The sequence below is a fragment of the Pseudonaja textilis genome, chromosome 17 (assembly GCF_049901715.1).
Source record: "Pseudonaja textilis isolate UNSWEBS1 chromosome 17, rPseTex1.2, whole genome shotgun sequence".
Taxonomy (NCBI): Eukaryota; Metazoa; Chordata; class Lepidosauria; order Squamata; family Elapidae; genus Pseudonaja; species Pseudonaja textilis.
Window position 1 is genome coordinate 5,021,114 of NC_142006.1, and position 20,448 is coordinate 5,041,561.

The 20,448-nt window shown below is 44.5% G+C and overlaps 1 protein-coding gene across 1 annotated transcript in view; it reads right to left on the bottom strand.

Moving 5' to 3' along the window:
* PAPPA (pappalysin 1) overlaps positions 1–20,448 on the bottom strand; it is a 117,410-nt gene that overhangs the window by 35,753 nt on the left and 61,209 nt on the right. Inside the window, 4 exon segments of the mRNA XM_087914615.1 lie at positions 2,131–2,344; positions 3,371–3,515; positions 4,439–4,537; positions 17,767–17,960. Of these exon segments, the coding sequence (XP_087770741.1) occupies positions 2,131–2,344; positions 3,371–3,515; positions 4,439–4,537; positions 17,767–17,960 (652 nt within the window).

Below are 20,448 nucleotides of genomic sequence, written 5' to 3' on the forward strand. Positions count from 1 at the left end.
AAGGAACACAAATATCATTCAGCAATGAAGAGAATAACAGGTGAAATTGCAGATTAACATCCAAAGGAGATATAAACCATAGACATTGGCATGGGGTCCTGTCCCACAGACATCTCCGCAGAGAAGAAACCCAAACACGATGAAAGCAAAACCAGTTTAGCACACACCGAAGTTAGGGCGAGAGCAAGAGATCTGACTTCGGATTGCCCCGAAGGAGGTGAGTATATTCAGAGACCTCCCATTCCCCGGATCTGGTTTCAAACCCAAGATCCGGTTTGTGGATGTTGGGGCCATGGGTGGGATTCTGCTGGTTCAGACCGGTTCAGGCGAACCCCTAGTTCCGAAGATTAGCTGGGAGCGAACCGGTTCTCTCCCCTGCGCTGTACTGACCATCATCATCCCAGCTGATCCGCACGGAAGAGCCTATTGCCGCTCCTCAGCTGTGTTACTCCCTCGAAGTAACAAAGCAGGGAAGGATTTTCGTGTTGCTGTTTACGCATGCACGGTGTGCATTAGGCGCAAAGGGCACATGATAACCGAACCGGATGTTATACTGGCAGCATCCTACCCCCGGTGTGAAGCTGGCAGAGTTAGAAAAAGGCTTGCTGGAATAACGGGAGAAAAATGTCAGACGGTTGGAGCTTGTGGGAGTTGGGTGTTAAAAGGAAAGAAGAAATGCAGCTTTAAACAACTGCCCCCCCTTTTTTTATCTATCCTAGACTATATTGTTCTCTTCCAGGTGGATGGGAACGCAGGTATTTTATCCTCCAAAGGAGAAATCGATGCAAGTGGGATTCTGATTGTCAGTATGAAGCTTTCTTGTCTGTACATCAACTAGACAGGAGGTGTATGAACGTTGGAAGGAAAGAAAGGAAAGGAAGGGAGGGAGGGATGAAAAAAACGAAGGAGGGAAGATGAGAGAGGAGGGAGGGAGGGAGGGATAAAGGAAGGAAGGAGGAAGAAAGGAAGGAAGGACTCAGAAGAAGAGAGGGAGGACTTGGAGGGAGGCACCGATGGAGGGAGGGAGGAAGGAAGCAAGGAAGGGGAAGGAAGGAGAGAGGGACAAAGGAAAGAAGGAAAGGGAGGGATGAAGGAAGGGATGAAAGAAGGAAGGAAGGACTCAGAAGAAGGGAGGGAGGGAGAACTTGGAAGGAAGAGGGAGGGAGGGACAAAGAAAGAAAGAAAGGGAGGGATGAATGAATGAATGAAAGGAAGTAGGGAGGAAAAGAGGGAGGGAGTAAGGAAGGAAGATGAGAGGAGGGAGGGAGGGATGAAGGAAGGAAGGAAGAAGAAAGGAAGGAAGGACTCAGAAGAAGAAAGGGAGGGAGGATGGAGGAATGCAGCAAGGGGAAAGAAGGAAGGACAGACAAAGGAAAGAAGGAAAGGGAGGGAGAAAGGAAAGAAGGAAGGAAAGGAAGGACTCAGAAAAAGGGAGGGAGAGAAGGAGGACTTGGAGGGAAGGAAAGAAAGAAAGAAAGGGAGGGATGGATGAATGGAAGGAAGGAAGGAAATTATAAGTCACCCTAATCATAAACATGAAAGAAGAAAAAGAAGTTTTATGGGGAGATGGAAAGAAGCATTTTAGCACCTTCCTAATCCATGGCCCACCCAACCGGTTTCTGCAGCAGATGCAGAATTTCAAAATCTGGCCTGATCCGTCCCTCCGTGCTTCCAACCACACCACATTTCCTGCTCAGGGCTGATGTAAAGATCCACTGAAAAGCAAAGAAAGCAATCTCTCTCTTTTTTTTTTTTTGTGGGGGGGAGGGGGTGTCCTGTGAAAAGAATTAAAACCCAAACGACAAAGATCCCTCCCTCCTTCCTCAGAGGGGAGGTCTCTCTTCTTGAGCTGCTCATTTCAGTCCAACCTTGGAACTGTGCCGACGACCGGGACTGAGGTCACCCCGAGAGGTCAACAGAGGTGGAAATAATCTATGGACCTTCTCCCTTGTGGGGTTAAATGGCCCGGCCTGTTTGTATTCAGGGGGAGCCACATGGGTTCTGCCAACAAGGCCAAAGGGTCAATCTTCTCCTCCCCCTTCCCCCCTTCCTTCTTCCTCAGGAGCCTCTTCATCGGGGACTTCTGAAGTTGGTGGCTAATGAGCGGTAAAGAACCAGAAAGAGACTTACCTCTGTTCGGCCGGGCTGTAGGTCTGCCCACTCTGACAGCTGCTGATGGCGATGGGGTCAAAATTCTGGAAGGAGCGCAAGGCCACCCCGGAGATAGCCACATACTGAGATCTGAAGGTGATGAGAATGGCCCCAGTCCGGTAGAAGTGCTGGCTGAGGTCATGGACAACGGGGATAATCAAAGGGTTTTTTCGGCAGCTCAAACCGTGCTCCCCTGGGGAGGGGGAGGTTAGAGAGGGAAAAAAGAGAGGGTCCGGGGTTGGTGGGAAAGAAAAAAAGATTGAGGAGGGTCTCTTAATTGGGAAGAAGAAGCTAAATGGAAAGAAGGAGTACAACAATGCTTGAGTAGGGGCCTGGACTATCTCTCAACACTTTCTCTCTCTCTCTCTCTCTCTCTATCTAACTATCTATTTATCTATCTCTATCTATCTATCTATCTATCTATCTATCTATCTATCTATCTATATATCAATCTGATCTATCTATCACCTATCTATCATCTATCTATTTGTCTATCTATCTACCTACCTACCTACCTATCTATCATCTATATGTGTGTCTGTCATCTATCAATCCATCCTTTCCATCCATCCATCCATCCATGTATTATACATCTATATGTCTGTCTATCTATCAATCAATCTATCAATCAATCTATTTGTCTACCTATCATCTATCTATCTGCCTGTCTGTCTGTCTATCTGTCATCTATCTACCTACCTATTTATCCATCCATCCATCCATCCATCCATCCATCCATCCATCCATCCATCCATCTATCTATCTATCTATCTATCTATCTATCTATCTATCTATCTATCTATCTATCTATCTATCTATCTATCTACTGTATCTACTCTGTTATTCTGTTATCCTTAGAAATCCTTTGGATCTTTATTGAATAGGATTCTAAGGGAACATTGCAAGAGATCCAAGCCACATGCTTCACATTGTATGAAATGCCACCCAGCAGGAATCCAGGATTGTTGGCTTAGCTTTGTGCTAATCGGCCCCCAGGTTAAAACCAACAATAAATACATATAGAAAAAAAATCAATAAAAAGTGTTTCCCAATCCCAATGAACTGGTGGAACTCCATGACAGAACCTGTTACCGATTTTTGCGTGTCTATTTTTTAAAAAAAAAATCTTCCTGTTTACTGGCTTATCCCAAGGCGAAGTAAAAAAAACAACACCACCATTTTATTTCATGTTGCATTATAACCGAGCTAGCATTCTCACCGAGATCGTGACTTTGGTTTTTAGTGTCCACCAGCTGCACAAAAATTGTCTCTTGTTTCTGCTCGAGGTCCATCTCCTGCCATGTCCCATCTGTTACCAAGTGGATAATCACTGCAGCCGCTACCATGGGTTGGTTATAGAAAGCCTATGGAGAGAGAGAAGAGAGAGTGAAGAAGTGTGGATCAGTTCTCACTTAAACATAACCATTAATGGTCCAAGTTGGAAGCTTCACCAAAGGTTGTCTGTTTGAAGACTTGAATTTCAATCCCTTAAAGGAAAGACCTTTAACCAATAGGGAGATGCTACCACTCTTGGTGAACCTCCAGAACTAAGATTGTTAGCAACCTTACTCTCACACCCATCCATAAGGCCTGCTGAGAACTATCTGGAGACTCACAAGTTTCCCTCTCAATCTTCAACCATAATCTGATATGTTAAGTTTCTTAGAAAGTTCTACCAGAACTTCATGCTCATGCAGAGAGGACTTCAAAATAATCAATAAGATGTCTACATCTGGGGCTCCTGTCCATTGAGATGCTCTATTGGAACTCAGTGGGTTTCCTGACAAACCTTACTTTGATTACAACTTTTTTTTAAAGAAAGCAATGATTTCAATATGTATATATTTAATAAAAAACATAGAATGGGATTCCCACCAATTGCACAGCCTCCAACACCATGAATATTTCCAAGGAGGCCTCTGGACCGCATGGAAGACTGAAAATTGTCCTTGGAGAGACACAAATGAGAAGAGAGTATCTGTAGCCCAAGATTTTGTTAAGGTTGTGCCTGTGTAGTTGGGGAAACTAAAGACCATGGTGAGGAAGCTGTATGGTATCATCTCTTTGGCCCTCTGCATCTATCCATGTCTACCAAGAATGTCCATGGTGGTTCACCATCAGCAGACTTTCAAAATTCCATCTTAAAAAGAAATCCCACCGAATTACATCTAAAAGCTACATGACAAACTGGAATTTGTCCTGGAAAAGTGACAAAACTCTAATGAACCGAGTTCCTTCTGCTGCTTCTTGACCCTCACTATTTTATCTAATCGCATTGCATATTTACCTTCAGCCAGAAAACGGTGTGAGTGTGATTGGCGGTGCAAGGGTACCACGCATATTGGGCCATAGCATCGTTGAAGTCATACTCCTTGGTCCGGCACATCTGATAAAAAGAAGAACACGACGTCCAGTTGGAAGGGGGGAAGTCTACGTAAAGTCCGTGCAACCTGCGGATGCAACTTGATCTGTTGACCTATACAGCCTCGGACAACTCATCATGGCCAACTTGCTGCAGGACAATTAATCATTTCACTTAGGTACAGTTGAAGAGCCCTGGTGGCGCAGTGGTTAGAATGCAGTATGGCAGGCCAAACTCACTGCTCACTGCTAGCAGTTCGATTCTGATGGATCAAGGATGACTCAGCCTTCCATCCTTCTAATGTCGGTAAAATGAGGGCACAGATTATTGGGGGCAAGAGGCTGACTCTGTAAACTGCTTAGAGAGGGCTGTAAAAGCACTGTGAAGCAGTATATAAGTCTAAGTGCTACTGCTATTGCCACTTTTATTATGGGTGGCCATGTTTTCATTGAAATGATTGTAAATCTTGTAAATTTCTGGATTGACATCGTTCTATTACTATTACTCTATTACTACATGGTTGCATTGAAATTAAATTAACTTTTGCATCTGTTCAATTGTCCCATGGAGAATCGACCGTGGTGAGTTGTCCCATTTCATATACAGATACCCCATTCCGCATGCTAATTTCCAAACTACAGGTTAACCAAATGCCACGATTGGGCTCACATCACATATGCTGCCCCAACAAGTAAGCCACAGGGTAGCTTCAGGGTGACTGTTTGAGACAAGCAGAGATGCCAGCTGGGTTCTCACATTGCCCTGATTCACAAACCACCAACCCTATTTTAATCGATCGTTATACAAACCAAAGAGTTTATATAAGATATTGGGGCTGTGGTGGCACAGGGGTTAGAGGGCGGTACTGTAGGCTACTTCTGCTGCCTGCCGGCTGTCTGCAATTTGGCAGTTCGAATCCCACCAGGCTCCAGGTTGACTCAGCCTCCCATCCTTCCGAGGTGGGTAAAATGAGGACCCCAATTGTTGGGGGCAAGAGGCTGACTCTGTAAACTGCTTAGAGGGGGCTATAAAGCGCTGTAAAGAGGTATATAAGTCTAAGGGCTATTGCTATCGTTCATTAGCCCTAATGACGGGATTGTCTTGCAACTGGATATGAAGGACAGAAAATTTTTGAAGAGAATGTTGTGGACTTCCATGGTGGTGAACACGGAAAAGAAATGCCACAGAACTTCAAGTAAGAACCTTTTCCTTACATCCACACTGATTTAAAAAAAAGAAAAGAAAAATCAAGTATTCGGAGCTAGATTGGCCAAAAGTGAAGTCATGATTTCTCTAATTTAAATTCCTTTCCCCCCCCCCCCTAAACAAAAACCCCGAGAGGGAAGGAATCTGTGGGCAAAACATAAATCAGGTTTAATGGGTTGGAAAAAAAAAAAGTTTTTTTTTTTCAGTTTTGTTAAATAAAATAAAATAAAATAGAAGGGGATGGGAAGGGCGGGAAAGAAAGAAAGAAAACCTAAAAACTGGGACCAAATTTTGCCGAGGCTTGCCAATGGATTGTGTTACATTTTACAGCAGTGTAAGAATTTACATAAACTATCTTTGGCGTTTGAAATTCATTCCAGCAATTTGACATGTATCATTTTCAACAGTCTGTCTCAGTGGGATGGGATGGGGAGGGGGGGTGAGGGAGGGAGGGAAGACTGGTTTTGATTTTAATACCTCTCCCAGTTAGAGGGACCAATCCTTGCTCACATCTGCAATTTATACAGCCACGGGGGCTCCCCAAGACCGATGGCGCGCGCCCCTGGTTTTTTTTTTTGCAACTCTTGCACTCTGCCCCTCCTCTCCGTTTCCTCCGACCCCCCACCCCCAAGATAGACTGAGAGGGAAACTGAACTGGGAGGAATGGAGTTTGGCACCCGTCACCTGTCGCTGAATGGATGAGTGAGAACTTGCTTTCAAAAGCTGACCCCCCAGCCTCTGCTTAAAAAAAAACTTGAGCAGAGCCCAAAACAAACCTTTAAAAGATTGAGGCTTCCATTTTATATTATTTTATTTTCCCTCTCTCTCTCTTCCTCCCTCCCTCCCTCCTCTCTCTCTCTCTCTCTCTCTCTCCCTCGTTTTTTGTTTTTTGAGCTCAGCACTTTTTCCCCTTGAAAGAGGTTTGCGAACAGAAGCAGAACCGCTTGGCTGATTTGGGTTCTGTTGTGCGGTTTAGGGAAGGGGATGGAAGGCCAGCTCTCTTCGGAATTGTTCCTCCATTCTGCACGGCATTGAAGAAATGAGTGGGCTTATCCTAGGTTCGAATGCCAGAGGTAGTTTGATGCCCAAAGTCTTTGCGGGAAGCCTTCAAACGAGGCCAAGTTGTCCTATAAAACTCTTAGGATTCTTTGCGTGTTTCCCCCCCGCCCCCCGAAACCTCTTTCCAAATATCGGAATATTTTGGACAGGCAAACCATAGTTGGCAGGCACCAGGTGAGAATGCATGTCGTAGCCCTTTTCTTGCCTGGATTTCATTCAGAGATATAATATTCAGTGAATATTCTTAGTGTTCAAATATTAAATGCAGAAAGGAACTGAAATGGTCTGTCTGTTTGACTATCCATTCATCCGTCCAATCCTCCACCCCTCTGTCTCTGCATCCTTCTGTTTCTCCATCCATCCCTCTATCCCTCCCTTCCTCCATCCCTCTCTCCATCCATCTGTACCTCCTTCTATCCTTCCTTCCATCTATCCCTCTCTCTATCCATCCCTCTCTCTCTACCCATCCATCTATCCCTTTCTCCATCCATCTGTATCTCCCTCCCTCCTTCCATCCCTTCCTCTCTTTCTCTCCATTCCTCTCTTCATCCCTCTCTCTCCATCCCTCTCTCCCAGCTCTTTCTCCATCCCTCTCTCTCCATCCATTTATCCATATCCCTCTCCATCCATATCTCTCCATCTCTCCATCCATCCCTCTCTCCATCCGTCCGTCCATCCATCCATCCATCCCTCTCTTCTTCTAAGTGGTTCTCAATCTTTTCTTCACCACGGGCCCCCTTTAAATACCTTTTGTGGCCACGGATCAGGGCCACAGAGATAAGGGAAAAAAAACAAAACAGATGGAAATGAATCAAGGAGAGAAGCAACCTGGAACGAAGGAGGAATTTCCTGACAACGAGGACAATAAACGAGTGGAAAGGACTTGTCTTCCGAAGTGGTAGGTGCTCCATCACTGGAGGTTTTTAAGAAGCGATTAGACCGCCCTTTGTCCAGAATGGCGGTCTCTAGGTTAGGAAGTTAATCTAGAAGATTTCTAAGGTACCTTCCAACTCTTCTGTTATTCTGTTTTTCTTTCTGCTTGCAGAGGAACGGAAAGACTCCGCGTTTTTCTTCCTGGCATCCCCTTCTCTGGAAAGCTGTTTTCAATTAGAGCTATCCTGAGCGCCTCTGCCTTTGAGTGGATTCTAAATCCAGTTTTGTCCCTTCCACCCACCCACCCACACACACACACGGTACAGGAAAGCAAAAGATGGAGCAAAGGAGGATCAAGAGTTAGGTCTTTCCCCTGGGATGCGGTGAGATTTCCCTGTGACTCATGGAGAGTCCGCTTTTGGCCAAGAAGAAGGCAACATGTTTCACCTCACCACGGATCCCAGAAGGCTGCCAGACTCTGGAGTTTTCTCATGAAGTCCTAAGCCCCAGAAATGTCTGTAGGAGGCCAGGGGAAAAATAATCTAGCAGTCATGCAGAGAGACAAAAAAAAAAATATTCATGTCAAACCCTGATCCCTGCCTCTTCAAACCTCGGTACAGCCGTCGGCGAAACCAGCTGTGCTTTGGGTCTGTTATACTGCTTTTCTGCAATAGCAAGAGCACTTAGACTTATACACCGCTTCACAGTGCTTCCACAGCCCTCTCTAAGCGGTTTACAGAGTAAGCCTCTTGCCCCCAATAATCGGGGTCCTCATTTTACCCACCTCAGAAGGATGGAAGGCTGAGTCAACCTTGATCTGGTCAGGATCGAACTGCTGACAGTGGGCAGAATTAGCCTGCAATTCTGCATTCTAACCACTGCGCCACCACGGCAGATAGATGATAGATAGATAGATAGATAGATAGATAGATAGATAGATAGATAGATAGATAGATAGATAGATAGATAGACAGGCAAGCAAGCAAGCAAGCTGGTAGGCAGACAGGCAGGATAGATAAGAAAGATGGGTAGATAGATAAGATACATAGATAGATTAGATCAATATAACACATAGACATATACCACGTCATAGTGTTTTACAGCCCTCTCTAAGCAGTTTTACAGAATCAGCCTCTTGCCACCAACAATCTGGGTCCTTGTTTTACCAACATCAGAAGGATGGAAGGCTGAGTCAACCCTGAGTCGATCAGGATCAAAGTGCTCGCCGTCAGCAGGGTTAGCCTGCAATACTGCATTCTAACCACTGCACCACTATGGCTCACAGATAGATATATAGAGTGATAAATAGAGAGATAGACACAGAGATGGATAGATAGATAGCAATAGCAGTGGCGCTTAGACTTATATACCACTTTATAGTGCTTTACAGATCTCTCTAAGTGGTTTATAGAGTCAGCCAATTGCCCTCAACAATCTGGGTCTTCATTTTACCATCGTTGGAAGGATGGAAGGATGAGTCAACCTCGAGCCGGTCAGGTTCGAACTGCTGGCAGTTGGCAGAATTAGCCTGCAAGACTGCATTCCAACCACCGCTCCACCATGCAAGATAGGAAACACAGATCTTGCGTAAACTGGGGAAGGAGAAACAACGCTGATCCTACAGCATACTAAGAAGTGTCCCGTATTGGGGTTGATGAATGGACAGGGTTAGGAATGTTGATGGACAGGGTTAGGACTACAGCAGCATCGCCTTTCTATCCTTCAAATGAGAAGACTCGAATTTGGTGGAGAGCATGAAAAGGACATCAAGGGCAGTTGAGTTCTTCAGTTCTGATGAAACTGAGCCTGTAGCTCACCCATCAAAATTGAAAGAACAAGATGGCCTTGTTCTGTTCTTCAGTTGTCTCAGTAAACAATGCAAAAATGCAAAAGTCACACATTAAGACAACATTAAGTACAACATTCGCACGTTAAGGACAGGGAAGGCTATGCAACTACCTATATGCAAAGCTACCTAGATCACATCCACCCCTGGCTTGGGTTGAGTAAGCTTACGTCCAAGAAGCATTTGGCTATGTGGCAGTTTTATTGCATTAGCCCACGAGTGAGAAAGTTTATGGCCTTCCTCCAGATGTTATGGAACTCCAGTTCCCATAACTCTTGTCACTGCATATTTTGATGAGCGTTGGCTTTCTGCTCTGGGTTATGTCTCAAGTTTTCTGTTTCTCTTCATTGTACTGGCATAAACCACCCACACTCCCACTGGATTCAATGGTTAGGAAATTAAAACAGGAAGCCAAGAAGAAGGGAGGGAAAGAACATGCAATTCCTATTGGATGGGCAGAAAATAATCCTCCATTGCTACCGCTGATAATATCACCTAGTTGGATAATGAGATATCTGCAAGGAAGCCACCAAGTTCAGAGAGCACCAAGGACCCCACATATACAGTACATCACAGAAGTTAGTACTTCCGCTCCCATTTTGCAAATATTTAAGTCTACCTTTTCATGGGACAGCACTGAAGAAATGACACTTGGCTACAATGTAAAGGAGTGTATGGGAGCGAGCACTAACAGGCTGACCCCACCCCACTCCTTCAACCTCTGCAGCAATGCTAGCCGCACTCATACATCTATTTCCCAAAGCTGACCTCTGGGTATGATGCTGAGCACTCAACTTCTTTGGTCAACCATGGCGAGGCCTGTTCTGAGTGGAACCTGTCCTGTTAAACCGTTGTGTGGTCTTGGCCACCATGATGCAGCTCAGTTTCAAGGTCTTGGCAATCTTCTTATAGCCTAGGAACCCAGGGGGGTCTTCAAACTTAACAGCTTTAAGAACTTGTGAACTTCAACTCCCAGAATTCCTCCTCCAGTCATGTTAGCTCAGGAATTCTGGAAGTTGAAGTCCACAAGTCTTAAACTGGCCAAGTTTGAAAACCCTTGCTTCTACCTACCTACCTACCTACCTACCTAATCTATCTATTCCAGTAGTCTTCAAATTTGGCAACTTTTAAGACTTGTGGACTTCAACTCCCAGAATTCCTCCTCCAGTCATGTTAGCTCAGGAATTCTGGGACTTGAAGTCCGCAAGTCCTAAACTTGCCAAGTTTGAAGACCCTTAGACTAGACCAGTGGTGGCTAACCTTTTTGGGCTCCTGTGCCAAAAATTGTGCGCACACTTGCACACTCGTGCACCAGCACCCAGAAGGCAATGCACACACCCCCATAGCCCCTACGCATGCACACACAACCCCCCCCCACTGCTCCCTTACCTGCACTGTGCCTCACAGCTGATTTTTGGTTGGTTTGAGGCCTCCCTCTGTAGAACCGGTAGCTCTGAAGAGCAGCAGACATAGAACCGGTTCTATATCTGCTGATGTTTTTGCCCACCTGCCCACCCGGACTCTTATCTGATCTTTATTTCCTGATTTTTCAACTTCAGCTGCCCAACGAGCCACAGCTGCAGTTAAAAAAACAAGAAAAGAGGGCTGTTTCAAAGGCTGCTTCTCTGCACACAGTGTGCTGATGACGATTTACAGGCTTGCCGCTCACAGCAGGCAGGGAAGCTCCTAAATCCCAAACCAGTAGTTAACCCTTTCGTATCCCACCCCTAGACTTAAATATTTACCAAATGTGTGGTGGGGGGGTACTCACTTTCTGTGAGATACTCTCTTGGCCAGAATGAAAAAAAATTAGGTTGATATAGTGTAGGGAAAACAGGCCCTGGACCCTATCAAATACTGTTGGATTACAAGTCCAGTAGGTTTCACTATCACAGCTATTGGGATGACGAAAGCGAGCGGCCACAACTCTGCACTTAAAGGACCTTTTGCCTAACCCCCAAAAGCCGCAACTTCGCTCCCAGCTCCAGATCAGAGTCCTAAGATGACACTTGGGAAACCACAAAACCTGATTAGCACGGAATGTCAACTGGAGAGAACCAATTTACAAAGGACATTTTGCAATCCAGGGCTATATTTATCTACCGCGTTTAGAAGATTATGGTTTGGCTATGTTTGGGAGGCGCATCTGTTGCACTCCCAAACAATAACAAGAGCAGTAATAAGAACTGTGTCACTCAGTCCTTCTTCCTGCTCAAGGTTGAGGTGGGAGAGGAACGCTCTTTGCGAATAAAGTGTAAATAATGGCTTTTTTTTCCACTTGGGAAAGCGGGACAGGCAGGGTCCCATCTCCCACCGTAAATCAAGGGGGCAGCTACGCTGCAGAGGGGCTGCTTTGAAAAGGGGGGATGCAACAGCTCGAGAGAGAAAAAGGGGGGGACCTTCTACTCTATTAAAGCAGAGCAAGACGTCAGGCAGCGGTGAAATACAACTGCACTGAAGGACTTGGCAGCAACAGATAATCATGAAAGGGACTTTTCAGGCAGATAAATCAAGGGCGAGAAGGAGTACGGAGGTAAATCTTTGCCCTTTGTCGAAAAATTCGCCCAAATGCTCTTTGGGTTATTAAGACAGCTTCATCCTTTCCTCATTTAGCTCCCGACAGGGAGAAAGTCCGACAGGAACTTTCCAATTTTAAAGCCATTTTCTTCTCGGCTCGTCAAATGTTGGGAAGAGTTTGGGGTGTGCCTTTTGTAAACATACTCAGAAGATAAGAACTCCCTCCCGAGAATCCAGCGAGGAAACCTGCCAATGTTTTTACCATGGACAGTTCCTATGTCCAAGAAATCCCCCTTTCTGATCTGTATTTAAGCGTTACACAGGTAGTTCTTGACTTACGACCACAACCGAGCCCAGAAATTTAGGTTGTGAAGTGAGGACATTTCTTAAGTGAGCTTCACCCCTTTTTGTGGCTTTTTTTGGGGGGGCCACCGTTGTTAAACATGAAAATTAGTTAAATTAGTCCCACGGCTGTTAAGCCGATCTGGCTTTCCCCATTGACTTGGCTGGTCGCAAAAGGGGATCGTGTGACACCCCGGGACAATGCAACCGTCATAAACATGAGTCAGTTGTTATGTCAATCACGTGACCATGGGGATGCTATAACGGTTGCAAGTGTGAAAAAAGGCCGTAAGACCTTTTTTTTTTCCCCAGTGTAACTTTATAATCTCACACTGTAATGTTGTAACTTTGAATGCTCACTAAATGAACTGTTGTAAAGTTGAGGACTATCTGGAATTTTGTTTTTTATTTTGTATGCCCCTATAGCCAAGCATAATTCGAGACCTATTTTTCTCCCAGCACAACAGCCCCGTGAGGTTGATTGGACTGAGAGGGAGGGACTGGCCCAATGAGTTTCTGCGAATAAGGTTAGCCTAGAAATAGACTGTCCTTGTTCTTAGTTGAACGCTTAACTACTAGGTTGCTAGTAGTTCCTAGCTGAACAGGAGTAACTATTGATGATAATGTTGAGAACAGTTCCCCTGATATCTGTCAAAACGGATAATGTGGGAGGATAGACAGTGAATCTTAATTTTAGTGGTTGTGTTGGAGAGCTATATGAGCAAGAGCAAAAAATAGTGTGTGAATGTTTTCCAAAAATGAAATTCCATTCCTCCTCCTCCTCCTCCACATTGCCATCATCACGTAAAGTTGAGGGGGTCCTTGGTGCTCTCTGAGCCTGGTTGTTTACTTGCAGATGTTTCATTACCCAAACTAAGTAATATTATCTAGCACTGATGAAGTTCCCTAGTTGGGTAATGAAATGTCTGCAAGAAATCAACCAAGCTCAGAGAGCACCAAGGACCCCCTCATTTCAACCCCGAGCTACAAATATTCTTTTATTGGTATCTAAAGTTATCAGGCCAAACGGAGATAAGGGAACCTTCAACAGCTTTGCTCACACAAGCTGATGCCCAACTTAGTTGCTCTCTTGGACAACAAGCACATCTTCAGGTCTCCTTAACACTATCATTCATTAGACTCAGTCGGAATATGGATGTTGAACATCACTAGCGCTTGTTGTAAACAACCAAGCAAGTGGCAAATGCCAGCTTTAATCCCATTTTCCCATCTTAAAAAAATGTCGGGATATGTTATGATTTTTTTTTTAATTATTGTTATAAAGAGTAGAAAAGAACAAAGCCTTTCTCATGTCAAAGAAATAAACGAACTCAGATGACTTCCCCGCGGAGACAACCGCAACGGTTTTTAATTAAGGATGCCACCCAAACTAAAAATGAGTAGGTTCATTGGTTGAACTTATTACGGTAAATAATTCCCACATTATGCGTTTGTGAATTCCGAATTGTGGATTTTTAACAGTTTTCGGAATGCAAAGTGGGACTGATTGCAAATTAATTTGCATTTTCTGCATGAAAAGCATTCCAACGCAATCTCTAAAAAGTAGAAACAGGTTGTCCATCTGTACTAACTCACAGTTTACTGTCTGTGTTTGTGAGACAGAGAAAGAGAAAGGGGGAAAACACACACACAACTAAACACTTGCAGACTTACTCTGGCACCAAACACCCATCTCTCTACTGCAACGTATTTTTGAGTAAGAGAGAATTAGGGTATGAAGAGATGGAAAATCCAGTTTTGGAATCAATCGAGTGTTGTTGTTTTAAGCTGGGATGCTTTTTCCTCATTCAATCACCATGCTGGAAACAGCTAAATTGAGAATTAAACATTTCTGTGACTGTATAGTTCCTGTCCCTCGCTGCCTGCATTATACCAAGGTGAAGGACCATTTTAGTCAAAAATAAACTTTTTGTTTGCTTTCTTTCGCGATAGAGCTGGCATCCTATCCATTTGGTGGAATGTCACATCCAGTTTTGGTCTCCACGATGTAAAAAAGATGTTGAGACTCTAGAAAGAGTCCAGAGAAGACCAACAACGATGATTAGGGGGCTGGAGGCCAAAACATATGAAGAGTAGTTGCAGGAATTGGGTGTGTCTAATGAAAAGAAGGACTAAGAGTGACATGACAGCAGTTTCTTCCCATATCTAAGAGCCTGCCAGAAAGAAGAAAGGAGTCACACTATTCTCCAAAGCACCTGAAAGGAGGACAATAAGTAATGGATGGAAATAATCAAAGAGAGAAGCAACCTAGAACTAAGGAGAAACTTCAGTGAGGACAATTAACCGGTGGAATGTCTTCCCCCGAGAAGTTGTGGATGCTTCATCCTTGGAGGTTTTTAAGAAGAGAATGAACAGCTACCTGTCTGAAATGGCATAGGGTCTCCTGCTTGAGCAGGGGGCTGGACTAGAAGACCTCCAAGGTCCCTTCCAGCTCTATTCTGGTTGATAGATCTCAGGCGAAAGAGAACGGATGGGTCCATGGCAGTGGTGAGATTCAAGTATTTGAACAACCGGTTCTCTGCCCTAATGATTTCTTCCAACAACCAGTTCACCAAACTGCTCAGAAAGTTAACAACCGGTTCTCACAAACCGGTGTGAACCGGCTGGCCCATGGGTTATTATTCAGTCCAGACAAGCAAAGCTTTCTCCCTTCCGATGGTATATATGGGTTATTTTACTTAAATATGTTAAGCCAGTCCTTGCCTCGCACACCATGACTCCTTCTCTGCTCAGCCTGATGAAGAAAACCCTGGACAATTTCCCCAAACTCCTACCTTGATAGCACCCCGGGGGCTGGAGGGGGCAAGGGGAAAGAAGGCATTTAATGAAAACCGTAAGACCCATTTCCTTTCTTCTTTTCATTTAAAAAAGGAAAAGAAAAAGCTATCTGTAGCCAAATACTCCAAACCGCATAAGCACAAAAAGAAATAGCTAAAGGGGTCCTAACCAGTAAGAGGGCAGGCAGTGGGAAACAAGCCAACCATTCTTTCCTTCCCTCGGCCTCCTGTTCTTAAAAAGTTCCCAATTTGCTTGAGGTCCCAGAATGTTTTACACAGCCTCCCCCTTTTCCAACCATAGTTTGTTTTTATTTTATTTTTATTTTATTTTATTTTTTTTATTTTTGCAAAAAGGCTTCTGGAGCCAAGACAGCTCCAAGCAATGTTGGAAGGCTTCATGGCTTTTGTTTTGTTTAAATTTCGACCTCCGTCTCATTGCAACAAAGGTCAAAGCAAACTTGGTTGCAAACTCTGGACTGGAAGCAACTGCCTTCTGCTTCCTTAGTTGTGTGTGTTGTGCGTATGTATGTGTGTGTGTGTGTGTGTTCCTCTACAGCACCGAATCAAGAGAGCAGAGTGTCCTGCCCCTCTCAGTGTTAGCTGCTTTTCTTCTCCGAAAATGACTTTTGATTTCTTTTTGAAAACCTAAAACAAGGTTTGAGCGTTTCAAGAAAACTACCTTGTATGTTTTCTGGAGTTTTTCCGTGCAAAACCTGCCTCGGTCACATTCTTTGAGGCACGGGACAGCCAAGCACAACTTAAGGATGAAGGGAAATTGGCGGGTGGGGAAACAACACTGGGTAATTCTTCCAAGGAGAAGCTACCCAATGAGGCCAGAGAAGTAGTTGTGAAATCAGAGAGCTCAAGAAAATAGGAGAAACGTGTCAATAGACTCCCTTCTGCAGATTTCTGCTTTAGTCTGTGGTCAGCTAGTGTTCTGCAAGAAGCACATACCCTCACGCGCAATCACATGAGAAAGCAACCAAGTTGTTTTTTTCCAGGATGCCAACTAGGACCGCATAACAAAAAAGGCCTTGCAGCTTGGAGACTAGAATGGACAAGAGGCTACTGAAAGAGATTCCTAAAACAATGAAGAGTCTGGAAAACGGTGGGGGGTGAGAGGGGTGGAAAGAATTATTCTCTTATTTTATGACAACTTGGAGCCATGGTTCAATCTGGTGTGGAAAAAGCATTAGTGAAGGCATCAAGAATCCACTACCTTCAGATGCTGTGATGGACACCAGCTGAGATAGTACTAGATACATTCACAGAGTATCAAGCTACTAGTGGGATACTAATCTCAGCTCCTGTTGACTTCACCCAAAACGTTGTAAGGCATTTACTGCCCAATTCTAGGTGCAATTGGTTGGTTGGCCACCATTATAAACCCTTGGTCCAAACTAGACTTAGGTTCATATGCATACAACTCAGAAGTAACAATAAGCAGGGACATCTAGAAGGACAAATGAACTTCCCTTACTCATAAAGCTAAAGGTAACGATTTCCCTGTCCAACTCTAGGCCATGTTTCTTGGCCAAGGGAGCCAGCATTGTCCGAAGACAATTTCTGTGGTCATGTGGCCAGCATGGCTATATGCCAAAGGTACATGGAAGGCTGTTACCTATTAATCTACTCGCGTTTGCATGCTCCAAACTGCTAGGTGGGCAGGAGTTGAACTCACCCTGTCACATGGTGCTTGGGTCTCAAACCTAGGCTGCCACCTTTCCAGTCCAACAAACTTAGCATCTTAACCACTGAGCCACTGCACACTCTACTCATAAAACTACAACAAGCTAAATCTTAAAAGAGGGGTAGTTAAATATAATTGAGTTCAGTATTAGAATCAGCCAGGGTTCATTCCTGGTTGGGTAGTAGACAGGTACCATGAAGGAAGGAAGGAAGGAAGGAAGGAAGGAAGGAAGGAAGGAAGGAAGGAAGGAAGGAAGGAAGGAAGGAAGGAAGCTGTGAAAAAAACAAATAAAGAATGCTTCATCCTACAAGCAGACCCAATCATGAAAAGCACAGTACTATTTTAATTTAGTCTAACTAACTATGCAAATCCAGCTTAATTAATGCACTCATCTTGTCTTCTGTATGAAAGTAGCATCCTTCAAATGTCATCAGTCATTGCATGTGGAGGTTCCCAGGTGTCAGCATTCCAGCAAACCTCCAATCCAACCAATAACTCTTTGAGAAGACAGACATCTTCTCAAAAGTTTATTTTGGATAGTAAACTGGTACAACTGGGGAATCCCGAATCTGAAAGTCCTTATTGGCTTCCTTGCAATAAGTAAAAACTACAAATCCATCCCCTGTACCCATCATCACATCACATGCCCCAATCACTGTTTGTCCCAACTTGAGACTTCCCTCCACTTATGTGCAAAATAACATGACCTTGAATTAGAAAAAGAATGTTATTATGTCTAACTACATACACTCCAAGAAATTCCCCCCTCCCACTTTCCCAGGCTCAGATTTGGCAGCATGGGAGCATCTGGTCTCAATATGGCTTCCAAAGCTGACACCAGGACCATGAGGTGATATACAGGGCTATCCAAAACCATGGCTTGTTCATCCCAGAAATACACTGAGTGCCCGACCATCCTTACTTGATTTGCTGCTGGCTGACCCGCTACCACCGTAGCTGGGCATTTCTCGTTATGGTGTGAAACTGAGACATTGGATGCCCACTGGTCCAGGAACCCTTTGGGTGTGTAGATCCCACAATCCGTGATGCTGGTTGTCTGCTCAAACTCTTCGCATACACCATCCCCATCGTGAAAGTAGCAACGACTCGGCTCATCTGCAGGGAAGAGAATCGCATCGAGTCAACTCTGGTAGTATCACACTACTAACTAGGGCGTACAAAACATTTGCTAGACCAATACTCGAATACAGCTCATCAGTCTGGAACCCACATCATGTATCTGATATTAACACAGTTGAGAAAATCCAGAAATATTTCACAAGAAGATTTCTATACTCCTCTACTCATTGCAGAATACTTATGGCACCAGACTTGAAATTCTAGACCTAGAAAACCTAGAACTATACTGTCTTCGGTCTGATCTAAGTATAGTATATAAAATCATACATTGCAATGACTTACCTGTCAATGAATACTTCAACTTCAACCATAACAATACAAAAGCACACAATAGGTACAAACTCAAGGTAAACCGCACCAAACTTGACTGCAGGAAATACGACTTCAGCAACAGAGCGGTCAATGTCTGGAATACTCTGCCTTATTTTGCGTTTCTTCCCCAAACCCCAAAAACTTTAACCTTAGACTGTCTACTGTTGACCTCACCCCTTTCCTAAGAGGTCTGTAGGGGGCGTGCATAAGTGCACCAATGTGCCTACCGTCCCTGTCCTATTGTTTCTTTTATTTTTCTTATATGTATTCATTTCATGTATTCACAACTATGTTTATCCTTATACCTATTATCTTGTAAGCGATTGACAAATCAAATCAATCAAATAAATAAATAAAACTGTAACTGTACCTAGATGTTCTGCTTTGGGTACCACAAAGCCCCCTCCCAGAAGGTAACAAGGAAAACAAGTCGTGAAAAGGATGTGTAGCGTCCCAGACAATACTGCAGACCTTGTTCAAGCCTCACTTATTATGACATGTCCTGGATAGAAGGAAGTGAACTTCCAATAATCTTTTCTGCTGTCCTCGCCACTCTCTGTCCAAAGCAGGATTGCTTCCAAACCAAACAGTAATAGAATACGACAATATGATGATCTCGATTGTCCCTCTATAGAAAGTGGTAAGGACAGCGGAAGGAATGTACATTTCTCATGCAACACAGAAAAATACTTGGCTTTAGTAGTAAAGAGTATTTTCACTAGCGATGAGTCTGGGAGCCGTTCTTTTCTATTGACCAAGTTGGGATGGCTGACACCTCCAATGCTCAAAGGTGGCAACACAGTGCGACTGGACAAACCAACAGTGTCTTTGGGAATGCCAAGCTGTTGCCCTGGAACTAAATTATGCAAATTAGAAACATTTGCACCGATTAGTTCCTCTGGCAGAAATCCCTCAACTTCTATCCCAGTCTGGTTTTCATCACGCTTCTCTCCGCCTTTCTTCTCGTCAAAGCGCTGGGTTGGCAGAGGGCAAAGAGACAGAGAGAGGAACAGTGAATTGCTAACATATGTATCGGAGGCCAGTTGTGAACCACACATTTTCACAAGCCTGTCAGCAGCTTTGGGAGTATTGTCACATAAAATGGGACTCACCGCTTGGCCCTGTTGTGACATACTTCATCGCTGATCGGTGGCCGTGTGTTATGAGGCTTGCTCTGTTTTGGCCAGGCATCCATCCGGATTCATCTAGAGGAATGTTCCACCAATTTCAACCCGTGTGGGGAATTGCCCGAGGTTACCTACTCTGACTTGGAAATAGACCTTGTGTTTGCGATCAAAGATCATACTTGAAACCCTCTGTATCTTAGGATCTGTGTAGGCCGCATTTAAAACCCTTCAGTGACCTCATTTGGGGGTCTCAACATTGAAATGACCTGGAATCTTCTGCAGATAAGACCTACCAGCAATGGACGTTCTCCTCTTACTAATATGGCTAATTACTTATATTCCAGTTTAGCACAAAAGGCACCATTTACGGGGGGTCCTTGGTGGTCTCTGAGCTTGGTTGTTTCCCTGCAGATGTTTCGTTATTCAAACTAAGTAATCATCAGTGATAGAAGGGAATAGGGTCTATACGGAGGGGCGGGGGACAATAACAGAGGGGTCCTTGGTGTTCTCTGAGCTTGCTTGTTTTCTTGCAGATGTTTCCTAACCCAACTAGGTTACATCATCAGTGCTAGAGGGGAATGAGGGAGGAGGAGGAGGAAGGAAGGAAGGAAGGAAGGAAGGAAGGAAGGAAGGAAGGAAGGAAGGAAGGAAGGAAGGAAGGAAGGAAGGAAGGAAGGAAGGAAAGAGAAGAAAGGAGGAGGAGGACTGTGGGGTCCTTGGTGCTCTCTGAGCTTGGTGATTTTCTTGTAAACGTTTCATAACCCAACTAGGTAACATCATCAGTGCTAGAAGGGAGTGGAGTTTGCTCCCTCAGCACTGATGGTGTTACCTCGTTGGGTCATTAAATGTCTGCAAGAAAACGACAAGGCACAAGAGCACCGAAGACCCATCATTGCAACCCTGAGCTCCTCTCTCAGCACCATGGTGGATCCAATGTCTATCCTCAGAAACCCAAGAAATTGTCTTGAAGCCAAACTATTTGCCCCATCTATTTTGGAACGGTTGTTCCCCACGCAAAACAGGAT